This window comes from Pristis pectinata, chromosome 1, assembly GCF_009764475.1.
Source record: "Pristis pectinata isolate sPriPec2 chromosome 1, sPriPec2.1.pri, whole genome shotgun sequence".
NCBI classification, from domain to species: domain Eukaryota; kingdom Metazoa; phylum Chordata; class Chondrichthyes; order Rhinopristiformes; family Pristidae; genus Pristis; species Pristis pectinata.
Window position 1 is genome coordinate 50,172,232 of NC_067405.1, and position 25,500 is coordinate 50,197,731.

A 25,500-nucleotide genomic window follows, 5' to 3' on the forward strand; every position below is an offset into this window, starting at 1 on the left:
ACATCTGCTGTCTCTATTTAGTCAATAGGGGACAGTCAATTTTGTATTTAGTAGTTTAACCTTTTTGCAGTAACGATTCTTTGAAGCTAGGTAACAGACTTGCTGGTACAGGACAGAGAAAGAGGTACACAGATTCCACAATACAACACTGAATGATAATAGTACATTCCCCCACCACCTTCCACCCCCTCAAGAATGATGCCAGAGTCATCCAGGGCATAGTTAGAGCAGCCACATACTTGAGAGATGAAACCTGATCATGAGACCACCACAGTGTACGTGGTCCTCAGATGCACTGATTACACAGGACCGCCTCATGAAGCAGCTAATCATGAACTCAACTGCACCTGATTGGCTGAAAAGTAAATGTCCACGCACAAGATGAAGATGCTGTAGCTTATCATAAAATATGCTCAAGAATGTGGTGTTTGTATAAGAAACTTCAAGAAACTTTATTTATACAGTACAGTAACAGGCCCTTCCGGCCCAATGAGTCTGTGCCGCCCATTTAAACCAATGTTAACCTACCCATATATCTTAGGAATGTGGGAGGAAACCGGAGCATCCGGTCTGCACCTTGTGAGGTGAATGGGCCCTCTCCCTCCTCTAGGTATAAGATTGAACAAAATAAACATGCTTTTGTTTGACCCAAGAATGGATGGCATAAGGGATTGCTTGCTCTACAACAGGTCCTCTATCAGATGCCTATGCACCAAGGTAAAGCACCAACTTGGGAAACGAACCATGTGCTGCCACATCAGGGTCTAAACAATTGTCTAAAAAGAGATAAAGTTGATCTTCAAAATGAAAAAATTACAGTTAAACTAGAACATCTGTTGTTCAAACCCCAATCTCCAGATTAAAAAAAAATTTAAATGAAATGTCATATCACGGTTCAACATGAATCAATCTGCAGCAGTCCGAGATAGGTTAAATTCAATATGTCATTTGTAGTTTGCTGATTTTCATTCCATGAATGACTATCAAAGAACCTTACAGCCTCATACAAACTGTGAATCCTTTTAATTTACCCTCAAAGCCGATGCATCTAGGTTTCATTGACAAGTCTTATGAGTTTTGCAGACTTAGAAATTTAGAAACGGGTGCTCATAGTGCTGTTACGTTATTGTTGAATAAATCCTGGCTTAGTATTAAATAAACAGAGCTTTGTTTATAATACAATATATGAAATCAAAAGTGAACAAACATGTAATTTTTCAGTCCTTGCTGGCATATCATGATGCATACCTATGAAGCCCATTGATATAAAATCCTTGGTATCCTCAACCATATATATAGCTGTGCATCAACAGTATAATAGCTAGAGCATTCCCAAATATCTGCCAATTTCTTTTATTCTCCAGGTGTGTTGGAGAATCTGCTTCATTCCAATGCATGATACAGGGATTTCTGTACTTAAATTATAGAAAAAGAAAATAACTTCTGAAATAATAATTCATTCCACACACTAGAAATAAATCTTGAACATGTAAACTGCTGTCAATACTCAGGTTACAGAGCATCAATGGAGAGTGAAAAATATTTAATGTTTCAGATCAACGACCCTTCAGTAGGACTGGAAAAGTGAGAAAACAAATTGCAGAGATGGGGTGGGGTAGAGACCACAAATAGAATGTCTGTGATAGCATGAAAACCATAGTTGACAATCTTACGCAGTGCTTTCAGAACTGTCTAGTCAATAGATCAATCGGTGTTCAGAGAGACAGTGGGGAGATTTGGGGGGGGGGGGGGGGGGGGGTGAAAAAAAGGAAATATACAAGTACATGTAGGAGCTATGAGATGCAGAGAAGAGAAGTGCCTGGAAATCTGCTCCAAAAGTGAATGCTGGTAATACCCAGTTGAACAAGCACTTTTGTTAGTGCTTTTAATATGACAAACATCTTTCAAAAGAACTTGCATCACATAAAATTTTAGAACGTCACGACAAAAGAGGAGACCACCCAGTCTTATCAAGGAACTCTTCAAGAGGCAGTGCCTCAAGAAGGTGGCATCCATCACTAAGGGCTCTCCCCACCTGGGACATGCCCTCTTCTTGTTACTACCATCAGGGAGGAGGTACAGGAGCCTGAAGACCCATCCTCAGTGATTTAGCCACAGCTACTTCCCCTCCGCCATCAGATTTCTGAATGGTCCATGAACACTACCTCATTATTCCTTTTTTTTTTGCACTACTTATTTTGTAATATATAGAAATTTTATGTCTTTGCACTATACTGCTGCTACAAAACAAGTTTCACAACATATAAATCAATGATAGTAAATCTGATTCTGTTGTTTTTTCCTTTTCTTTGAAACTGTCCAGTTAATCAGAACTCATTCAGCATAGTTCCACTAATCTTATACCTTCAATTATCAAAGCAAGGACTGAATCTGCTTTCAACATCCTTTCAAACTGTGCATTCCAAATTACAACGTGTTCTATACCTCTTTCCTCACATCTCCTTTAGCTCATATGCCATCTTTTTATATCTTGCGTTCACTGCTTGCCAACACTTCTACCACTGAAAGCAGCTTCTCCCAATTCACACAAGTCATCAATCTACCATCTATTTCAACAGTTCTATCAGTCTCCAGTATTTAAAGCTCTGCTCTAGCTGTTCCATGTAACTGAAGCGTTTCATATTCATTAAATCTCCTTTGTGCCTTCCACAAGTCCTTGACTTCCCTCTTGTAGTTACATTTTCATGCCTGAAATTTCTACTTCCATGACCACTCTAACCCAAACATTAAAATCACTATTCCCCAAATGCTTCCCACAGAAACTTCATTTCCATGAACATACCCAGAAATATCTCCTTCCTTTTTGGGCATGAAACAATAGAGTATGGAGGCAGGAGTAAATCATCTGACCCATGAGGATCATTCAATAAGATCATGGCCGATCCTGTGACTGAACTCCACATTCCCATCTGATCTCCGTATTCCTCAATTCTTCTAGTGTCCAAAAATATATTGATATACTAAATGACTGAAGATCCACAACTGTCTGGAAAAGTGAACTGCAAAGATTTACACCCTTAATGAAAAGAAATTTATCTCACTCCTAATTACCCAGTTAAAAAAAGCCTGAGACTGTACTCCCTAGTTCTACAATTGAGAGCTGGAGAAAACAGCCAGTCACCATCTATCCTGTCAATCGCTTTCACAGACGAGGCCATTTTGGCTAATTGAGTCTATGCTGGCTCACTAGACAATCCCATTCCACTGCTAATCTACTCCACAATCACCCCAGGTTCTACCTCTCACCTACACATTTAGAGCAAGTCACAGTGACTAACCTTCACTTCTCTGGAATGTGGGAGGAAACCAGAACACCTTGAGGAAATCCCATGTGGTCACAGAGAGAATGTACGAATTTCACACAGATGAGAAGTTCACCATACAATACTCCAGATGCAATGTTGCTGGGAACAGTGGCATTGGTGAAGCCAAGTGCATCATCAACTGAACCAAGGCCATTGCCATCAGCCAGCCCATACCCCAACCAGCGCTTTTGGAAAGCAACTCAGCAATGGTGCATGGCGGTGGAGGGTGGGAGGGTGGTTTGAAGAGTGACAGAGGGCCTACAGAGAAGTTGGTGGGGTAGGTGGTGCAAGTGAGGGAGAAGGGGAGAAGAAAGGAGGGGAAAGCAGAAGGGGCATGCATGCAGGGAGGAAGGAGAATGCCAAACTGAAAGGTGTAGCAGAAATTGGGGGAGTGAGGGGGTGCAAAGGTTGGTGGGAGGGCTGAGTGGAGGTTGTGAGGCAAGGGAGACATTGAAGCCAAAAATATTTTGGAGAACTGAGGTGAGACAGCTCAAGGTGGTGGGCTGATATGTAGAAGTTGCAGTAAACAAGGACCTCCTTGACTAAACCCATGCAGGTACATGTGAGAATGCATACATGTTCATGGGCATTTAGATAAATCTGTTAATAGACATGAAGCAGAATCTTCTCTCCAGTCATTCTGGATAACCTTGCCATCAAACTAAGACTTACTCCATCAAGCCCACCCCAAATTAACAGCAATTTCTGCTCTCCTCAATAAGAGCTCAGGACTAGGAACATCAGTACCCTTGTGGACAGCCCCGAGAGAGACACCTGAAGCCTGTTCCACCATCAGAGCCTGGCAACAGAAGCATCTTGATGTTGATATTGTCACTCACAGTGAGACACGATAGACGGAAGATGGCCAATGAACATTAAGGACAAACCAGGAGTATAATGGTGTCTTCGTGGAGTGGGTTTTTCTGTCAAGAACGAGATGATTTGGTGTCTCAGTGACTCTACCTGCAGGATAAGTAAAAGTCTCAAAAGTCTCTGAAAGAATTTGGGATGACATTGAAATGCTGGAGTCCAATTGAAGGAGCACATCCATCTCAAACTAGTCACCTATTTCATCATGCAACTCTTGCCCCACCTGTGCCAGAGCCCTCAGGTCACAGATTACCCTCATCAGCCACCTTAAAGTTATCCTCAATCCTGAGGGAGTACCTAAGAAATACAATTGCAGGTAATCTTTCTCACACCTGTAATCTAACTGCATTGTAATATAGGCCATATATCTTTCTCTACCTTAAAACAAGCATTGCTAATATTTAAAGAAACATTACACAGTTTATAATTGACACATTTCTATGGACAAAAAATACCCTAGGAAAAATGATCCAGTGCATCTATAAAGAGAAGCGATGGTATAAAGGAAAAAGCTTATGTTGTCAAAAAAGGAGTAAGCCTAATGACTTGGAAACTTTCAAAATTCAGCAAAGGACAAGCAAAATACAAAGTCTGGACTGAAAGAAACTAGTAAGAATTTTAGTATTGAATTAATTAACAGCTCTGAAAGGCAATAAATCCCCAGGACCCGATGACCTGCATTCTAGAGTTTTGATGATAGCAGAGTTAATACAGATTTATGAAAGGGAAAGCATGTTTAAGTTTCTTGTAATTAATGGAACAGATAAGGGCGAAACAGTTCACATACATGAACTTTCAGAAGATAAGGTGTCAGAGGAGGGATTATTAAACAAAATTAGAGCACAATGTATCAGGGATAATATGATGGCATGGATTGAGAGTTGGTCCATAAACAGAAAACAGAGGGTAGAAATTAAACAAGGCATTTATAGGTTAAGAGACAAGGTGTCAGAGGAGGGATTATTAAACAAAATTAGAGCACAATGTATCAGGGATAATACGATGGCATGGATTGAGAGTTGGTCCATAAACAGAAAACAGAGGGTAGAAATTAAACAAGGCATTTATAGGTTAAGAGACTGGTTCTAATGGGGTGCTACTAGAAATTATGTCAGGGCCCCAGCTGGTCACATTCTATATCGATGGTTTGGAAGAGAGGATCAAATGTAATATATTCTAATTTACTGATGAAACAAAGCTGGATAGTAATGTGGACACAGGAGAATGCAAAGAAGCTTCAAGGGGATAGAGACAGGTTAAGTAGATAGAATACAACAGAAAGATGTGAGATTATTTTCTTGTTGCAAAATGGATAGAAGATTAGTTTTTTTTTATAAATGATGAGAGATTAACGGATTTTGATTTTCTTAGAGACGTAGGTGTCCTCATACACCAAAAGTTAACATTCAGGTACAGCAGGCAACTAGGAAGGCAAATTGTATGCTGGCCGATATTACAAAAAGCTTTGTATATTGTGGAGTGACAATTTACTGGATTATATAGAGCCTTGTTGAGACCGCACCTGGAACACTGGGTACAATTATAGTCTGCCTACCTATAGAAGGATACAGCTGCAACAGAGAGAGTACATTTAAGATTCACCAGATTGATTCCTGTGGTAGGCCAGGACGATTGTCCCATGTCAAGAAACTAAGCATACTGTACCCATACTCTCCAAAATTTAAAGATGATCTCAATATGATGTACAAAATTCTTATGGAGCTAGACAGGGATAACATTTTCCTGGCTAGGATGTCGAGAACCAGTCACAGTGGGAAGTGATCCTTTGGAATTCTCTAAGAGTGCTGTGGAGGCTCAGTCATTGAGCATGTTCATGACAGATGCAGGAAGTGTTTATAGGGATGGCAAATAAACAAAGCAAGCCATTAAAAGTGACTGACAGATCAAGAATCAGAAAATATAATTTAGTAGTTATGCACGGTGTAATGAATTGATCAAATGAAGGTAGGTCTTAAGAGGCACACTCTGAAATTGATAATGAAGACTACACTATTACAACTGTAGTTTGAAAGGGCAAATAATTAAATATGTAGACAAGGAGGCAAATGACCATGTTTCTGGCAGGAATGAGAAATCAATGGATTCTTCCACAAATGACTGAAAGATGGAGAGGTTCCTGTTTATTGGTGAAAAACCCTTGAGGTCAAGCTCTTGAGAATGTTGTACATTTCAGTTAGATGCACCTTGACCCAGTGTACTTAATCTCTCCATACAGGATAAAACTCCAATCACAGGAATCAAACTGTTGAAACTTTGCTGCAATTTAATTACCATAAGTATATCTTTCCTAATGTAGGGTGACCAGATCTGTACATAATATTCTAAGTATGCCTCCTTCACAGCTTGATATAATTGCAGAAAGACTTCTTTACTCTTGCACTCAAATTTGCTGATAATATAGGTCAACACTGGTAATATAGGCCAACACATTCCCCTTTCATTTCTAAATTATGATCTAGATGCAGAGATAATTTTCCAGTGATTAGTGTACAAAGACACCTCGATCAATCTGAACACCAGTAAATTTCTATTTCCTGTAAGTTAAAAAAATAAACTGTTTCAATTTTTTCTGCCAAAGTGGATGATCTCTAATTTCTACATTACATTCCATCATTATGTCCTTACCCTTCAATAAATATACTGTATATACATATTGCTGCCAAAGCCCGTCTGTATCCTTCTCACAACCCACACTGTAACCCAGCTTTGTACCAGCTGCAAACTTGAGGTAAAACACTTGGTCCCCTCATCCAAAACACTAATATTAACTGTGAGCACCTAACCTGTAAGTGACCTGATTCCTACTCTGATTTCTGTCTAATAACTAATCCTCAATACATGTAAATATATTACCCCCATTCCCACCTGCTCTAATTTTATTCAACCACTTCTCATATGACCCCTATCAAAGGCCTAGCACCTCAGTCAAACATAATTTCCCTTCTACAAATCCATGTTGACCCTGCCCAATCCTAATGTGATTTTCTAAGAATACGATTACCACTTTCTTAATAATAGTTTCTAACATTTTCCCTCCTACTAATGCCAGGCTAAGTAATCCATTGTCCCCCATTTTCTCAGTCCCTCCTTTCATAAATAGCACAGTTACCTTCCAATCTTTGGGAATCATTCTAGAGTTGATAGAACTTTGGAAGGTGACAACCTATATACCACTTTCAAAAGTTATTGGTTTCTTGGGATATTTTGACATGCAGTCACAATAATTTCTCCAATAATATATTTTTAGTAATGACAATTTCTTTTAGTTCCTCGATTGCTCTCCACTCTAACTTCAACAGGCTCCATGATGACAAACAAAAATATATGCACTTAAATTCTCTGCCATTTACTTAGTCACCAATTACCATTTCTTCCATCTTGGTATATAATAAACACCTGTTAACTTTTGCTATTCTTTTCTATAGGTTTTGCAGTCTGATTTTGTGTTTCTCTTTCGCTTTCCTCATCCACCTCCTGGTTCTCCTTTTGCTGAAACCTGAAATTTTCCCATTAGTCAGGCCTATGGCTCCTTTCGACGACATTATCTGGCAAATCCATCCCTATCCATCCTGCCAGTCTCCCAAATGCTGCCCATACTGTAAGTCAGGCATTGTAAACTGGGGAAGACCTGTATTCATTTTTGTAAAATCAGTACTAACTACAAGATAGCCCATTCCTTCGTGGATTCCTCAGCATTAACCTAGTTAAACCATCACTTATAGACTCCACAAATTCATCCTCCACATTATTGCCAATTTGTTTGCCCTGCCCAAGAGTAAATCAAAGTCACCATAATTATTGTTTAGGCGACACCTGCATTATGAGAGGGGTTGCTTTCCTAGAAACGGTCCATATCATGACTTTCCATAGCGCAAAGCTATGGAAAAAAGTAATTTTGTGTTTATATACTTCTTCCCCCAGATTAATTCTGTAAGAGCAAATTTTATTCCATATCTCAAGTTTTTGGGTAGTGATTTGTGAATTCTGCAAGGGCAAATTTCCCTTACTTGAATGGCCATAATGCAGAGGTCGCTTGTATTACCCTAATTACATGAATCTCTAATTTCCTTATTTATACCATGCCCTACATTACAATTAATGTTTGGAGGCCTGCAGGCAACTTCCACTGATGTCTTCTGCTCCTTGCTATTTCTTTGCTTCACCCAAACTGATTCAACTTCATGATTTTCAGAGCCAAGATCTTTTCTCTCTGCTGCCTTTCTCTCGTGATTTATCATTAGGACCACCCTCCTCCTTTTCCATTTTGTCTACCTCTTCTAAAGTTAAGTACCCTGAAATATACGATTCCCAAGAGTGCATGGAAGACCAGTGATAGCAGGGTCACAAGAAAAGTTGATAACCTACAGATTAAAGTGATCAAAAAAGATACCCTAAACTGTGTTAAACTTCCTTTCATTTGAAACCTGGTGTACTCAAAAGAATGGATTTGATGAATCTCAGTTGGGACAGACTATTAGAAGAATACATAACAGATGTATGCACTGATGTAGGTAAAAAAAGTTTTATCAATTTCTTTTCAATAACAGGTTAGGTGGTTGGCCTTTTATACGAGTTTCACCTTTGTAAATAGAAGCAGAAAAATATTAATGGAGAGCTAAATTTGATTATAATAACTGTGATGCCAAGCCTCTACACCAGCAATCCTTTGCATTAAAGTACTTCATCACTGCTCACAGAACAGGTAATTAAACTCACACCCGCTGTGACAATACATGATGAGTTCTTTGTTTGAAAGCCACATTACTTCAAATTGCAAATGTCTGATTAACATCTGATTAACTATAGCCTTGCTGACACAATATTAAAAAGACTTTAAGTAGTTACTTTCAGGGAAACTTATCACAGATTGACAAAGTTCAACAAATATTTTGATGGCAGTGTTTCAAGGAGAACATACCCATCAAATTCTTGAATATCACACTCCTTGAGAATCAAAAATCCATGTCCTTCATACTCTGTAACTGCAAAAAAAATAAGATCAGACATACAAAAATTAAATTATCTAAAGATTTGAGAACACTTTTTTAAAAATTGGGACTGCTAAATGTGGTTGCCATATGTATGAACATATGGTAAGGCTACAAAAGGCAAATTTTACTAGAAAGTCTATTTTATAATTAAGGGAAAAAAGCAATGAAAACACATAATTAGATGCCAAGGCAGTTAGTACGGATTTTACCAAAATTGAATACGTCTGTATAGAATATTCTAATTAGTTTTTTTTACCCTTTTCATGCTATGATTTGATTCAGTTCTGTTTTACTTTTAAGGTTGTTTTCTCAGAATTAAAGGAATAAAGAAATATTACTTTGAATGAAGTAGTACTAAGTACAGGAAAACACCAGCAACATCATCAAATAAAAGTAGAGGGAAGGTGGCAAAGCTACACACCAGAGTCTACAGTCTCCAGAGGGTCCAAATCTGTCATTCCACATTGCCATCTCTACTGCTTATGCCCTATGTGGCATTCTAAATGCCAATGAAGAAGGGATGAGCTGGCATGCTGCAGATGGCACTAAGCATCATAACTACATTTAGCATTTTCTAGAGCAGCTTTGCCAGAAGAGACGGCCCAGCTGTATCTACCCATCAAAGATTTCTGATGACTGACATGACACTTGCAGATGGATTTTTTGTGTAAGAATGTGCATCATTATCTGCAAGATTACATTAATCTTTCATGCTTGTCTGTTTCCCGGTACCAGTGTGCTTCTGGTCATAATTTCAGCAATGCACTATTTTAAAAATGCATTAAATTTGTCCATAAGATTATTTAAAAGAACTACTTAAAGATTACAGATATGGTTTATAATGCCTTCTCCCTGTAAGTGCTCTTAAAAAATATATTTAACGTAACAGACAATTGATTCACCTCAGCTTGAAATCGTAACATTGAGGATTAGCAATATTTTTTATAGATTAGCAAAGCAAAAACAATTAACTGACAAACTCCATTTTGCATTTAATTGCCAGCAAGTCCATCTGTATATCAAAATAACTGCAAAATACTCTGGTGTAAATTATTCAATATAACTGTAGGGGGAGCAGTGAACATTTAAATAATTTGTATTAGGACACCAAAAAACAATGACATACGCTGCATTTATGGCATAGTAAATAAAACGGAATACAGACATATTTGACATCATCCAGTGTCTCAGAAAAATTACTATTGGAAACAAAATTTTAAACACATGCTCTTTTAACAAAAATATGTAATCTAAAATTGAAAAATGTTATTGTGCAATCCATCTATTTTGTTCATTTTTTAAATACTTTGCATTGGAATGGATAGAAAAAAATTCAATTCATAGACATTGCAATATGCCTTTAAAATCTGCAAATATAATTTAGTACACAGAGAAATAATTGAATACTGCACAAATTCGACAAAAACTGAAAAAAAGTATCCATTTCATTTAAAAGAATGTGGTGGAGATTTGCATCTGCATTCTATAGCATGAACAGACATGTAGGCAGAATTTTTTTTTTAAATATTGCTAACTCAGCACCCATACCAACCTTTAAAAAAAATGTGACGATGCTTCAAATCCAAATATGTTTCAGTCTTATTAAAATATTTAATCAAGGCCCATGCTACAACTAGGAATCTAATGACATAGTTTTCCATATGATAGAAAAATCACTCAGCAAAATTGAGTTTCAAGCAGCTTAACTAGCATTTCAAAAAGGCATTACTGCAGATCATTCAGGACAACTTTATTAGCTAGCCTCGACAATAACTTTTGTATGAACAGGCCCCCATAAAATAATTTTCGACCTGTTGCTGGTATATCTCGCAGCTGACCACCCAATGAACACAACAAAACGTTTTATCTTCATGCTTTCTATAAGGACTTCCTCTTGCCCAATCACTTTAATGCTTCATCGAACTCCCTCTCTGACCCCTCTGCTTTTGACCCACATGAGCTTAAGATGCAGCATCACAACTACAAACAAGGCATGCTTAAGGCCATTAAGATTCAACACTGAATTCAACAATATTAGATAATTAGCTTTCCAAGGTTGTTTCAGAACTGACCACTTTGAAGTTAACCCCATAAGTTGATGACAATTGAACAATGTTTTTCTCTCCATAAATGTTAGTGTAACTACCATTTTCAGCTTCCTCTTATTTCAGCAACTATAGTGTTTTGTAACCCCAGTTCCAACCTGATTTTCTTCTCCTCCTTGCTCTCACTCATCGTCTTTTACTTGCATCCCCTTCAGACAGATCTACCCCATTAAACTCATCACTCTTTCTGTTGGCACCCCCACCACTTGTGTCACTTGATCTCTCTTGGTCTCCATCCCATCGCAGACATTTCCTTTATTCTTTCCAACCCTCTCCCTTCTCTGCAATTTAAAACATATTTGATTCCTAGTTCTGATGAAGGGCAATTGACCTGAAGCATTGACTTTGTTTCTTTCTCCACAAATGCTGCTAGATCTAGTGAGAATTTTCAGCATTTTCTGTTTTCACTACAAAGGAAGCAGTTCAAACTGCATGACAGAATTCACATTCTGAGAACTTCTGACAAGTCAGAGATGCAGTGATGGGATATCGGGGAGATGGTGGGACTAGGAGCTATTTTGGAAAACTGGCAATAGGTTATCATGGTCCATATTGACCACTTAATCATAGCATACAGAAGCTATGGACATAGAACAGAAGACTGAGATGTCGAAGGTATTCTTAAGTGCGTTCTAAAATTTGTAAAGTGGAAATGACCTGAAATATTATTGATGAATAACAATGGTCCAACAACACAAGCCTAAGGTAGCAAAATCACCACCTAGAAGATTATAGAGAGTAACCAAACTAGTATGCCTAAATTTATAAAGCCTGCAAACATGCAAATTCAGTTTTACACCTTTTAATAAAAAAATAGGTGCAGTGTAGTGCTATAATTGTTGCTTTCAGACTGGTATTTCTTGAAGCACTATCGTATGATTAATAATGTTTATAGAAAGATACAGAGAGGCAACCAAGAGGACCCCCTGAATGAAGTGGAAAAACTTTGTTTTGAGTTGCTTGCATCTCATATGTTTGTACACTTTGCAACTGAACAGCGGGATGTCATGAATTAACAGAGAACACATATCCCACAATAATGATTATGCTAAGTATTTAGGTATTTTTTAAAATCAAGAAATATACAAGTCTCATAGAATTCAATGTCACCAACACATGCAATACATTCAGTTTATCATGTTGCATTTAAAGAGTTCATGAATGGTTCCCATTGCCAAGACAAAAAACTTAAATGTCAGATATGCAGATAAACATATGAAAATTTGGTTAACTCACTGGTGACGTCTGTCTTTATATCAGCTAGCTTGAAAAGAGGTGCAACATGTTCATAGTAGACTTGTTTAGCTTCCTTTTTGTGACTATATGGGTTGATAATAACTTTTAGTGACTTTGGTCTCTTTGGAAACAATCCTGTGAAATAAATAAGACAAAATAATTTAGCCCAAATTCCATAGTGGCTTTCTTCATTTTATGTTATTTTAATAATAATATAGTATTTTGTTTCCAAGTGGAGATCCTACATGCAACATTCACAATATACATAAGCTACATTGCATATTTGTGTCTGTGTTTTATAGTTAATGCCAGGTGAAAGCCACATCTGATTTCTCAATCCATGGCATCTCTGTAATCTGGCCAAATTAAACACTTATTTGGAAAATGCAAAAAGTTTACCTTGCAGTAATTTTCCTCTACTGAGGAAGTACACATCAAACTGCAAATCTGAGCTGTAGAGTTCCTTTTAAATGCCAAGCACTTATTTTGTGGATCAATTCCAGTTGTTTAAAGTCCAATCAGTAACTAAGCTACAGTATCAATGGTTTTCTAAGTCTTCTTTAAAGTTAAAAATATCATTCAATTAGAGTATGGATGTGAACTGTAGGAAGACACCATTTATCCCATCTGTGTGTACATCACCTTATTTCCAATTGCCTTTGAATCAAGAACAATGAATGTTAATCATATACAGTACATGATCTAAACTTTCTTCTGACAGCCCATGTACATCTTTTTATCGTAGAAGGACAGCTCGGTGTTCAACAGCATCATCCCCTCAGTATTAATCAACAAGCTTCAAAACCTGGGCCTCTGTACCTCCCTCTGCAACTGGATCCTCGACTTTCGTATCAAGAGACTACAATCAGTGCAGATCGGTAGTAACATCTCCTGCTCGCTTACAATCAACACAGGCACACTTCAAGGACACATACTTAGCCCACTGCTCTACTCTCTCTAGACTTATGACTGTGAGGCTAAGCACAGCTCAAATGCCACTGTAAATTCACCGATGACATCACTATTGTTGGGAGAATCTCATATGGCGACAAAGAGGCATACAGTAGTGAGATAGTTCAGCTGGTTGAGTGGTGTCGCAACAACAACCTTGCACTCAATGTTAGCAAGACCAAGGAAATGATTGTGGACTTCAGGATGGGAAGGTGGGAGAACAAACATCAGTGTTCACTGAAGGGTCAGTGGTGGAAAGGGTGAGCAGCTTCAAATTCCTGGGCATCAATATCTCAGAGGATCTATCTTGGGCCCACACATTGATGCAATCACAAAGGCACACCAACAGCTCTACTTCATTAGGAGTTTGAAGAGATTTGGTATGTCACAAAATACTCTTGCAAATTTCTACAGATGTATGGTGGATAGCATTCTGACCGGTTGCATCTCCACCTGGTATGGAGGCTCCAACGTGCAGGATCAAAAGAGGCTGCAGAGGGTTGTAGACTCAGCCAGCTCCATCATGGGCACAACCCTTCCTGACATCAAGGACATCCTCAAGAGTTCGTGTCTCAAGAAAGCGGCATCCATCATTAAGGACCCTCACCACCCAGGACATACCCTCTTGACATCACTACCATCTGGGAGGAGAGACAGGAGCCTGAAGACCTACACTCAGTATCTCAGTAACAGTTTCTTCCTCTCCACCATCAGATTTCTGAATGGTCCATGAACCCATGTTATTCCTCTTTTGTACTATTCATTTATTTTTGTAACTTATAGCAATTTTTAGGTCTTTATGTCTTGCACTGTACTGCTGCCGCAAAAAAACAACAAATTCCATGACACACACCAATGATAATAAACCTGATTCTTACTCTGAAACATAAACTCTAAATTTAAACAACAGAAGGCCTTTCCTCAACTTTCAAGTTTGTGCACATCATGCAAATCCCAGTCCACTTCCAGGTTTTTACTTGTAATTGGTGTCCGCCAAGTTGTGATGATTTTCCCCATGCTATTCTGCTATTCAGGGGAAAATGTCATATTTCCATTCTGATTAACTTTTAACCAAATATCTTCTGACTTGTGAATTCTCAACTAGTTATGTGTAGCAGTTACAGTAATGCATCTAGGCACAGTAACTCCACAACATGTCAATAGCACATTAATGACCAAGATCAATCTGCAAAATGACTATTACAGTGCATACCACTTGCAATAAAATTCTTTGTTTCACAATCAAATAATTTCAAGTAGTTTTGTCACATACAATCTCCTTCTCATAAATCTACCTTAGCTTTGTCTAATCATATCGATATTTTCTAAGTGTAATGTTACCACTTTCTTTATAATACCTACCACTGCCCCCACCACTGACATAATGCAACATGGTCAATAAGTATGTTTTCTCTCCCTCCTTTTTTTAAAAAATAGTGGGTTTACATTAGTCACCCTCCAATTTGCAGGAACCGTTCAATGATCTGTAAAATTTTGCAAGATGGACTACCAATGCATCGACTATTACCATGGCATCCTTTATGTGATTCAGATTAGCAGGCCCAAGAATTTATCAACTTTCAGTCCTATTAACTTCAAAGCAATATCAAAGGAAATATTTTACATATTTATTTCCTTTAATTTCTCCTATTAGTAGACTTTTCATTCCCCAGCATTTCTGGGAAACTATTTATGTTCTCTTCCATGAAGATTAGAAGAAAATATTTAATTGATTTGCAACTTTGTTCTCCATTATAAATTTTCCTGTTTTTGACTGTAAGAGGCCTGCATTTACCTTCACTATTTTTTTCTTCTTAAATACATCTGGCTTTTACAGTCCACTTTTATGCTCCTCACAAGTTTAAACTCTTGCTCTTTTTTTGCTCTCTTAAAAGAATTTTTTAGCCCATGTTTGCTGATTTCAAAACCGCTCCCAATCTTCAAGCTTGCTTCCCTTGCTGTTAACTTTATTTGACTACTCTTTAGATTTGATACTGTTCTAGATTCTTTTGTTAGCCATGGCTGGTTTGCTCATCCTTTAATAGCTTTGCATCAGAAAGAAATGTATGTTCTGCAGTTCTGCAGTCATGCCTTAAATGTCAGCCATTGCTATCTGTAGTCATGTCCTTCATGAAGCTTCCCTGTCAATGTGATGAAGCCAATTCATACCTCATACCGTCGTAGTTTCTTTTGTTTAGATTTAGGTTCCCTCTTTCAGACTGAACTACTTTGCTTTCCATCTTAAATGAAGAATTTGAATATGATATGGTTATTCCTCCCTATAGGACACCACACAAGATTATTAACAGTGCAGAGTACCCAAACTGTGATAGTGAATTCCTCAAATGGCACCTCAAGGTACTGGTCTAAAGAATCCAATATTCACTCTAGAATTCACCTTCCACAGTATTATGGCAAGTTTGGTTTGATCAGTCAATATGTAAATTCAAATTACCCATGATTACTGTAGTACTATGTTACATGCATCTCTAATTTCCAGTTTGATGGTGTCCTCAACATTACCACTACTATTTGGAGGCCTATAAATGACTTCCACCAATGTTTTCTGCCAATTGAAACATACTTTTTTTTCCCCCAAAAAGGGCTTTGACAAGGTGAGGTGGGCTTTGACAAGGTGAGGTTTTCTCTGACTGCAAGAGGTTGGGGTCATGAAGAAGGGATCAGAGTCTCAAAATAAGTCATTCAGGACTGAGAAAAGAAATTTCTTCACCCAGAGGTAGTGAATATTTGGAATCCTCCACCTAAGGGCTTTGAAGGCTGAGTCTCCAAATTCAATAAAGAGATTAATAGATTTTTTGGGTGTTCAGGGAAATGAAGGATATGTGGTTAGTACTATACAGGAAAGTAGCAAGGAGTAAAGGATCAGTCACAATCATACTGAATGGAGAAACAGGCATAAGGTTACTCCTGTTTCTATTTTTTTAAAACTGTATTTAGCTCCAAAGGATTAAGAATTCATTTTCACTTAACTGGGCAAGTTTTCAGTTGTACTTTCTGTTATAGCAATGCAATGAAGAGGAGGTATTTATTCCACTAATTTTGTCAGAACACTATTGATGTGAATTTGACACCTGAGTGACCCTCAAGCCAGTTATATCTCAACCTGCTAATGAGCATGGGAAGATGGTAGGAGAGCTGAAATGCCCCATTCCATAATCAACTTTAGTGTTATGGAAGGGCATAGATATGTAAATGCTAGGGTCATGGTTCAGATTTGAAATTGAGAAAGAGTCATCTTTTAGATCTCTTGGGGAATGTCTCTCAGTGATTCAATGATAACCCCAGTTGATGATGAGATCTGATGCTACAATTTGCTGCATTTCTAGTCTGCCAAAAACTGAATCCACAGCAGGACCAGGTACAATGGAGAATTCTCTCTGTTGGTCAGGCACAGGAAGGGGAGGAGTGCAAGACAATAAAAGAAACTATGAAAGAATTAAGCTCTGGATATATTCAAAGATTTAAAAAGTTTAATTGTCCATATTTTTTCCAATGTTTGGTAGATACAATGTAAAATAGCATGCACTTCAGAAAGCTCATAAATAGTTAACATACTAGGAATGTATATTCAATTACTATAATTCTGTTTCATAAAGGACATTTTTAGATATTGTGGCAGCCCGCACATGCAGGACTCAAACCGCCATTGGGAGCCGCAGGCAGATACACAGTAGCGCGTTTTGAACTACCCGTTCGGGGCAGACCCTCTGGGGACAGTTGGACGTCACTTCCGCCCCGTGGGTCGCAGGGGCCCTTGGGTAGAGAGTTTTCGCATGCTTTGTGAAATGAGTAAAGATTTTTGAGTTCAGTACTCTCTGCCTCTGTGTGTTCCTTGAGTAGTACGTTGCGTGCGGCTACATCGGTGACCCTGACGTTCCAGACAGCATCTGGAGCCAGCGACTCAGCGACCAGCCATGAGTTCGAGCAACCCGCACAGCGCAGTCTCTCTGAAGGTCCCGACCTTCTGGGCCACTCAGCCCCACATTTGGTTCGAGCAGGCTGAGGCCCAGTTCAATATCAGAGACATTACTGCTGGCACCACGCGGTACTACTACGTGGTCAGTGTGCTCGACCGGGACACGGCAGGCCGGATCATCGACTTCCTACGCCAGCCATCAACGGAGGACAGGTACACTAAGCTTAAGGTGCTCCTGATCCGTACCTTCCAACTCTCCCGCCGCGAACGAGCCGTGTGGCTCCTACACATGGATGGTCTGGGCGCCTGCACGCCATTCGAGCTCATGAATGATATGCTAGCGCTCATGGACGGCCATAAGCCATGCCTTTTATTTGAGCAGTTGTTCCTCGAGCAAATGCCAGAGGAGATTCACCTACTCCTCGCGAGTGAGGATTTCAGCGACCCACACAGGGTCGCGGCTAAAGCAGACGTCCTTTGGCAGAGTAAGCAACGTGGAGCAGCCTCCATCGGCCTAGCCACAAGCGCACGCCCCAAAGTCCAGGCCCCACAACCGAAGCCATCGTGATCCATGGGGCAAAAAGGACGAAGGATCGGAACAATGGTGCTTCCATCACCAAAGATGGGGTTCAGGCACGCGCTGCTGCTGTCCACCATGTGCTTTTCCAGGAAACGCTGGGGCCAGCCGTCACTAATGGCTATGACAGCTGGCCACTGAGACAGCCTCCTGTACCTCTGGGACTGACACTCCGGGTGGTGCTTCCTGGTAGACACCGGAGCCGAAGTCAGCGTACTTCCCCCCCCCTCTGAACATAGACGCTCGTAACGCGGTCCCAGGCCCTGAACTCACCACTGCAAATGGCACCAGTATTCGGACGTACGGCTCTCAAATATCCCACTGCGTTTTGGGTCCAGTGTTTCACTTGGACTTTCACGTTGGCAGCGGTGTCACAGCCACTACTAGGGGCAGATTTCCTACAAGCCAACTGCCTCCTGGTCGACCTAAAAGGCCCTCCACCTGGATTCCGTGACCCTCTCGGGTAACGAATTCACCAGGGTGTTGGCGGAATTTCCCTCCAATAGTCACCCCGCAGTTCTCCACGGCCGACCCCAAGCACGGCGTGCCGCACCACATCCCCACGCAAGGACCACCACTGCACGCCCAAGCTTGCAGGCTCCCACCCGACAAGCTCCGCACCGCCAAGAAGGAGTTCCGTAAGATGGAAGAGATGGGAATCGTATGCTGCTCAGACAGCCCATGGGCACCCCCGCTGCACATAGTGCCCAAGTCTGCAGGAGGATGGAGGCCCTGCGGAGACTACAGAAGGCTCAACGACGCCACAACCGCCGACAGGTACCTGGTACCCCACATACAGGATTTCACAGTGAACCTGCATGGGGTGACCATCTTCTCGAAAATCAACCTGGTCAGGGGATACCATCAGATCCCAGTGCACCCCGACGACATGCCCAAGACAGCCCTCATCACCCCGTTTGGCTTGTTTGAATTCCTGAGGATGCCTTTCGGTCTCAAGAATGCAGCCCAAACTTTCCAAAGGCTCATGGACTCAGTGGGATGTGGCCTGGATTTAGTTTTCATTTACTTGGACAATATCCTGGTGGCCAGCAGTTCACATCAAGAGCACGTGGCACATTTGCACCAGCTCTGCCAACACCTGAGCAACCACGGACTGGCAACCAATCCAGTGAAGTGCCAGTTCAGGCTGACGGAGATCGACTTCTTGGGCCACAGAGTCAACCAACATGGCGCAGTTCCACCGGACAAGGTCCAGGCCATCCGCCAGTTTCCCAAGCCCAGCACGGTCAAGGGCCTGCAGGAGTTCGTAGGGATGGTCAACTTTTATCATCAGTTTGTGCCAGTGGCGGCACGCATCATGAGACCCTTGTTCAGCCTGATGGCCAGCAAGGCCAAAGAGGTGGCATAGGACGCGGTGTCCACGGAGGTGTTTGAGCAAGCCAAGGAGGCGCTGGCAAAGGCGGCCCTCCCAATGCACCCAAGAGTCGATGTGCCCACAGCACTCACAGTCGACGCTTCCGAAACGGCAGTCAGCAGAGTCCTGGAGCAGCTCGTCGAGGGCCAGTGGCGACCACTCGCTTTCTTCAGCCGGCACCTACGGCCACCAGAGGTGAAGTACAATGCTTTCGACAGAGAGTTGTTAGCGCTCTACCTGGCTGTCTGGCATTTCCGGTACTTCCTTGAGGGAAAGGAGTTCACCGTGTATACAGACCACAAGCCCCTCACCTTCACACTGGCCAAGGTATCGGACCCATGGTCGGCTTGGCAGCAGAGGCACCTGTCCTTTATTTCAGAATTCACCACGGACGTCCGCCACATCGCAGGGAAGAACAATGTCATCGCTGACACAATGTCTCACCCCTGCCTCCACTCAGCGGTCATATCGTCCTCAGGAATAGACTACGCAGCACTGGCGGAAGCACACCGGGATCCCAGCTTACCGCACTGCCATTTCGGGGCTCCAGTGGAGGACATCCCCATCGGCCTGGCAGCGGATCGACTCCTGTGCGACGTGTCTACTGGCAAACCCTGACCCGTGGTACCGGCAGCCTGGAGGCACCGGGTGTTTGACACGCTGCACGACCTAGCCCACCCGTCCATCCGGGCGTCCATCAAGCTGGGTAGCGGACAGATTCGTCTGGCACGGTTTGCGCAAACAGGTCAGACACTGGGCCAGGACCTGCGTACACTGCCAGACCGCCAAAGTCCAGCAGCACGTGAAGGCTCCCCTCCAGCAGTTCCAGCCGACACATGGGAGGTTCCAACACATGCACGTGGACATCGTTGGCCCCCTGCCAGCCTCCCGGGGTGCCAGGTCTATCTTTACCATGATAGACAGGTTCACCAGGTGGCCAGAAGCCGTACTGCTCGCAGACACGTCCACTGGGTCCTGCGCCACGACGCTCATTGCAAACTGGATCGCCAGGTTTGGCCTCCCAACAGACATCACCTCCGACAGAGAGGCGCAGTTCACGTCTGGTTTGTGGACAGCACTGGCGCAGCTCCTGGGCACCCAGCTGCATCACACTACAGCGTACCATCCCCAGTCCAACGGTTTGGTAGAGCGATTCCACCGGCATCTCAAGTCGGCCTTGATGGTGCGCCTCAGGGGCCCCAACCGGACAGATGAGCTTCCCTGGGTCCTACTGGGCATCCGCACAGCCCCCAAGGAGGACCTGGGCACCTCCTCGACGGAATTAGTCTACGGTGCCCCCCTGACGGTCCCGGGCAAGGTTCAGAAGAAACTACAGCAGCGGTACTAACAAGGCTGAGGGACAAGGTAGGGACCCTGGCACTGGTCCCGACCTCCAGGCATGGTCCCACGCCATCCTTCACCCCGAAAGACCTCCGAGACTGTGAGTACATTTTTATTCGTGGGGCATGCACAGGTCACCTCTACAGCAGCCGTATGAAGGACCCTTCAAGGTGATCCGGCACAATGGATCCATGTGTGTTGTGAAGGTGGGTGGCCGGGAAGAGACTTTTACAGTGGACTGCCTCAAACCAGTGCACTTGGACACTGAGCAACCAGTGAGGGTGCCCGCACCGCGCCGGCATGGCCGGCCACCCAGGCAAGCCACACAGACTGAGGGCTCCACTCCGAAGGACATTTCTGGGGAGGGTGGGGTGGTGTGGTGGCCCGCACACACGGGACTCAAACCGCCATCGGGAGCCGCGGGCAGACATACGGTAGCGCGTTTTGAACTACCCACTCGGGGCGGACCCTCCGTGGACAGTCGGAAGTCACTTCTGCCCTGCAGGTCGCAGGGGCCCTTGGGTAGGGAGTTTTCACGCGCTTTGTGGAATGAGTAAAGGTTTTTGAGTTCAGTACTCTCTGCCTCCGTGTGTTCCTTGAGTAGCGCATTGCGTGCAGCTACAATATGTTGATTAAATAGAGAAGTATAACAGTTACAAGAATTTTCATAGAGCAAACACTACTCATCTTCAGGAAATGGAGCAATATTAACCCCCTCAGCATAATACTTTGAGTTTTGAAAGGACCAGACGAGATGAACTACAAGTAAAGATAACTATTTATAACTATAAAATCATTTCAATCCACATATCACAAATATGGAGTTGAGAACAGTGGTAGTACACAGCTTTACAGCATGTTAGAATTTTGGCTTGTTTTAACACCATGCGCAGCAAATTATCTTGTTCTACTTGTGCAGCAATGGAAGCATCATAAACAAGTATTTGTAGTTTTCACCACTTTGCTGTATACAAATATTTTTAATATCAGCCAACCTAGGTGCACTATTCTCAATAGGGATGTACATACAATATTTACAGACTGGAAATAATTTCTCTATTGCAACTGGCATAATCAAGATACACTCCACATGAATATATTAATGGCAGCAGGACACCCAAGGATAAAACAGCACCACAGCTGACTAAAAATCCCAAGAGCTGTTACAACCAGGAGAATGAACAAACAACATGCCATGTCATTTCAATCTGGATATGAACTGTGTTTTAATAACTGGCATGAAGAAAATGTGATATTAGAAAAAAATTGAATTTATTAAAAAAAGGAAAGATGATCCATTTGTTCAAAAAAGACCTCGAACTGATCAGATTCTTTTGAACTCTAATCACAAATTCTTTGATCGACTATTGGTTTTATGCAAGGGGACTAACCGTTCAAGGCTATCCACTATCTCGTCATTTGTCCACCTTGCCAAAAATGAACATCCATAAGGGGTCTTGCTATTGAACCACAATAGTTCAGACATATGGTTAGTAATAGAAGTGTCATACAAGTGCCAAGCAATAACCAAGCTCCAGAGTCTAATTGCCAATTATCAACAATTCAATGGCTTCACCATTGACAAATCACTACTATCAATATTTTGTGGATTGTCATTGACCAGAAACTCATCTGAATCAGCCATAAAAATAGTGACTGTGAGCAGGTCCGAGGCTGATTGCCCAACAGCAAGTGACACACGTCCTGACACCCCAAAACCTACAAGGCATATCAAGAGTATGAAGTAATATTATCCACTTTCCTGAGTGAGTATGGACATCATCTAAGACATCAGCCTTTTTGATTGGTATTTCATTCACCATCAGATACATTCACTCTTCACCACAGCTGCAGTGCATACCACCTAAAAATGCACTGCAGTTACTTATCCAGGCTTCTCCAACAGCGCTTCCCTGATGTAAATTTACCATCAAGAAAGACAAGAACAATAGATGGATGGAAAAAAACATCAACTGTAAATTTCCCTCCAGATCACATACCATTCTGATTAGGATCTATATTGTTGTCCTAGTCCTGGAACACCCTTATCCAATAACACTAGAAATGTCTTCAATAGAAGAATGACAGCCATTCATGGTGACAGCTCACCATCACCTTCTCAAAGACAATTATTAATGCTGGCTTTGACTGCGACAATTATATCCTGCAAGTACATTTTTTAACAATTAACACAGACAGTGAAGAAACTAGAGATCTGAGAAATCCTGGGACAGCAGCCTATTCTGGTTTTTTTGTCTTCAGTGATCAAGGCAAAGTTGGCATTTAATAGCAAGTAGGTGCTAACGAGCTTAAGGCACATGATTCTTGATCAGCTCAGAACAGTCTCAGCTGGCAAGATTGGCTATATAGACACTTGGTAAGTTTAACCCTTTGGAGAATGTGACCAGCAAATGTGCACTGCAGATCTCACATAGCCAAATCCAGTCCATTGATCTTTGGAATCATCCTACTGTTGGAGGCATCAAAAAGTTTAACATTCTACTAAAAAATCTCTTTTCATGATCTTTTACTTTATTATTTATTTCAGAACTTCAGACAATAGATCTCATCACCTAAAGACTAGTCATGAATAGTTGAGATGAATCTTTCAAATGGTCTTGCACATGGGGTTTAATTCAGAATTGTCTCTACACTCTGCCGCTAGACTTCACATAGAGAGCTCAGTCTTGCTGGGATTCCCCAGCATTATGCTGGAGCATCAACTCTCTGATCCCATGCCAAGTCAGACCTCGCATAAAGACTAAAACACCATTGATTTCGATGGGGATTCTAAGCCTGTGGATTCAAAGGCAAAGAGGAAGCAAAATTTATTTGAATTGTACTTTTGCATTTAATATGTTTAATTATTTATGCTTTTGACTTTATTTTCAAAAATGTTCAATTATTTTAATAATTTTCTTCACTGGCAATTATTTTTAATGTCACTGAATTCTAAAGATACATAGAAATTGCAAAAATCTTGGCAGCTTTGATAGAAAATAAAGCTCTGCCCCAGCTTTGCCTTCTTTCAAAGCTTGTCAAGAGCAATCCAGCATAACATCACCTAACACCTAGTCACTACCCAGACTTGACTGCCAGTAGTGGAAAAAAAATGATCATTGCTTTTATTTTTATATCAATTACTTATAAAGTGTTTAATGTCATTGTCCAGTTGCTCATTTGTGCACATTCAAGTCCCAAGAGCAACAAATCAAAGGACCAATTAATCTGTCTTTTTAGTGGCTTTGGTTGAGGGACAAATGTTTGTCAGAGCACTGGGGGAGCTCTTTGTCAATGGATTCTTTTTAAGTCCACACAATCTGACTGGTGACTTTATTTTTTTTACCAGCACTGCACTTTCTCTGTAGCTGCAACACTATATTCTGAATTCTGTTTTCTTTTTATTACCTCAATGTACTTATGTATAGCATGATCTGCCTGGATGGCACACAAAGTTTTTTCATGGCACACAAAATGCTGGAGGAACCCAGCAGGTCAGGCAGCATCTACAGAGGGAATTAAACAGTTGATGTTTCAGGTTGAGACCTTTCATCAGGACTACAATTGATGAAGGGTCCTGATGAAGGGTCTCAACCCGAAACAGCGACTGTTTATTTCCCTCTGTAGATGCTGCCTGACCTGCTGAGTCATTTGTGTGTATTGCTCCAGACTCCAGCATCTGCAGAATCTCGTGTCAAAGTTTTTCCACTGTATCTTAGTACGTGACAATAAACCAATATCAATGCTCCAACACACTATTTCTGATTCATAATAATAAGAAACAGGAGCAGTAGTAGGCCAGCTGACTCTTCAAGCTTGTTTGCCATTCCATAAGATCATGGCTGATCCAATTTGATCCTATCAGAGGCTATCCAGTGGCCCGAGCTGACACAAATTTTTTAAAAAAGTGATATAGTTAAAAGTTTTTAAGCTGTTTTACATACATCAAGTTTATGTAACAATACTGGTCATAACATATCTCTAGTATATACTTTAATAATTTGTTTATTTTCCCCATTTTTGAATGTTGCATGTAACAATGAGAATACTGCAGCTGCAACAAAAATCCACTTCGAAGAATACCTCTTCTGTGGCATATGGTCTTAATGCCCAAACAGTGTGTCTTCTTGCTCCCCAAAACCCCTATTAAGAAAAATGACCTAAAAAGTATCCTTCACACTGGTTTCCTTGGTTTCCATTAGAGTATTCTGTCAATGAGACATATGCAAAGGTTTTGTTTCATGTAATAAGAAACCACAATTGAAAAGCATGGTATGGTACACATAAAATGAGATGTGTCTATTGGGAATTGTACAAGAAATACTGCAATACCCATCTGGAGCACATTTTCTGTGGCCTCCCTAGGTATAGAACTACATATTTTAAAATGCATGTTTCAGTTTGTAATATCAGCACCTTTAAACACAAGATGTAAGCTTTAAATGAAGCAATGAGTGCTCAATTTTTCCACCTTCAACTGTCTTTGTAATTTGCCTCTCACATTTAACAATAGACCTCTTAAAATTACAAATGGCTACCTTAACTCATGAATACTTCAGAACCGCACAAGAGTGTACATTTTCGAACATACATTTTTTAAGGGAAGACATTTCAATGGTGAATATCAAAATTGGTGACAAATGTAAAGCATATAGTAGAATTTTTTTTTAAACAGCAAGGTGGTTTGGACAATCCAAATACTTTAGGCAATTTGTTGCATTTTGGTATATTGGGTACATTAATTTCACAGTTAAATAATTTAGCTTTTGC

General features: G+C 41.0%; 1 protein-coding gene across 7 annotated transcripts in view; it reads right to left on the minus strand.

Annotated features, from left to right (window-relative positions):
* cerkl (ceramide kinase-like) overlaps nucleotides 1–25,500 on the minus strand; it is a 134,289-nt gene that overhangs the window by 49,917 nt on the left and 58,872 nt on the right. For 5 of the 7 annotated variants that reach the window (XM_052022182.1, XM_052022209.1, XM_052022202.1 and 2 more), the window contains 2 exons: nucleotides 12,550–12,684; nucleotides 9,136–9,199 (listed from right to left, as the gene is read on the minus strand). In XM_052022182.1, coding sequence (XP_051878142.1) covers nucleotides 9,136–9,199; nucleotides 12,550–12,684 — 199 coding nt within the window. The remainder of the gene's footprint in view (nucleotides 1–9,135; nucleotides 9,200–12,549; nucleotides 12,685–25,500) is intronic. The other 2 variants (XM_052022193.1, XM_052022165.1) reach the window with 1 other exon arrangement.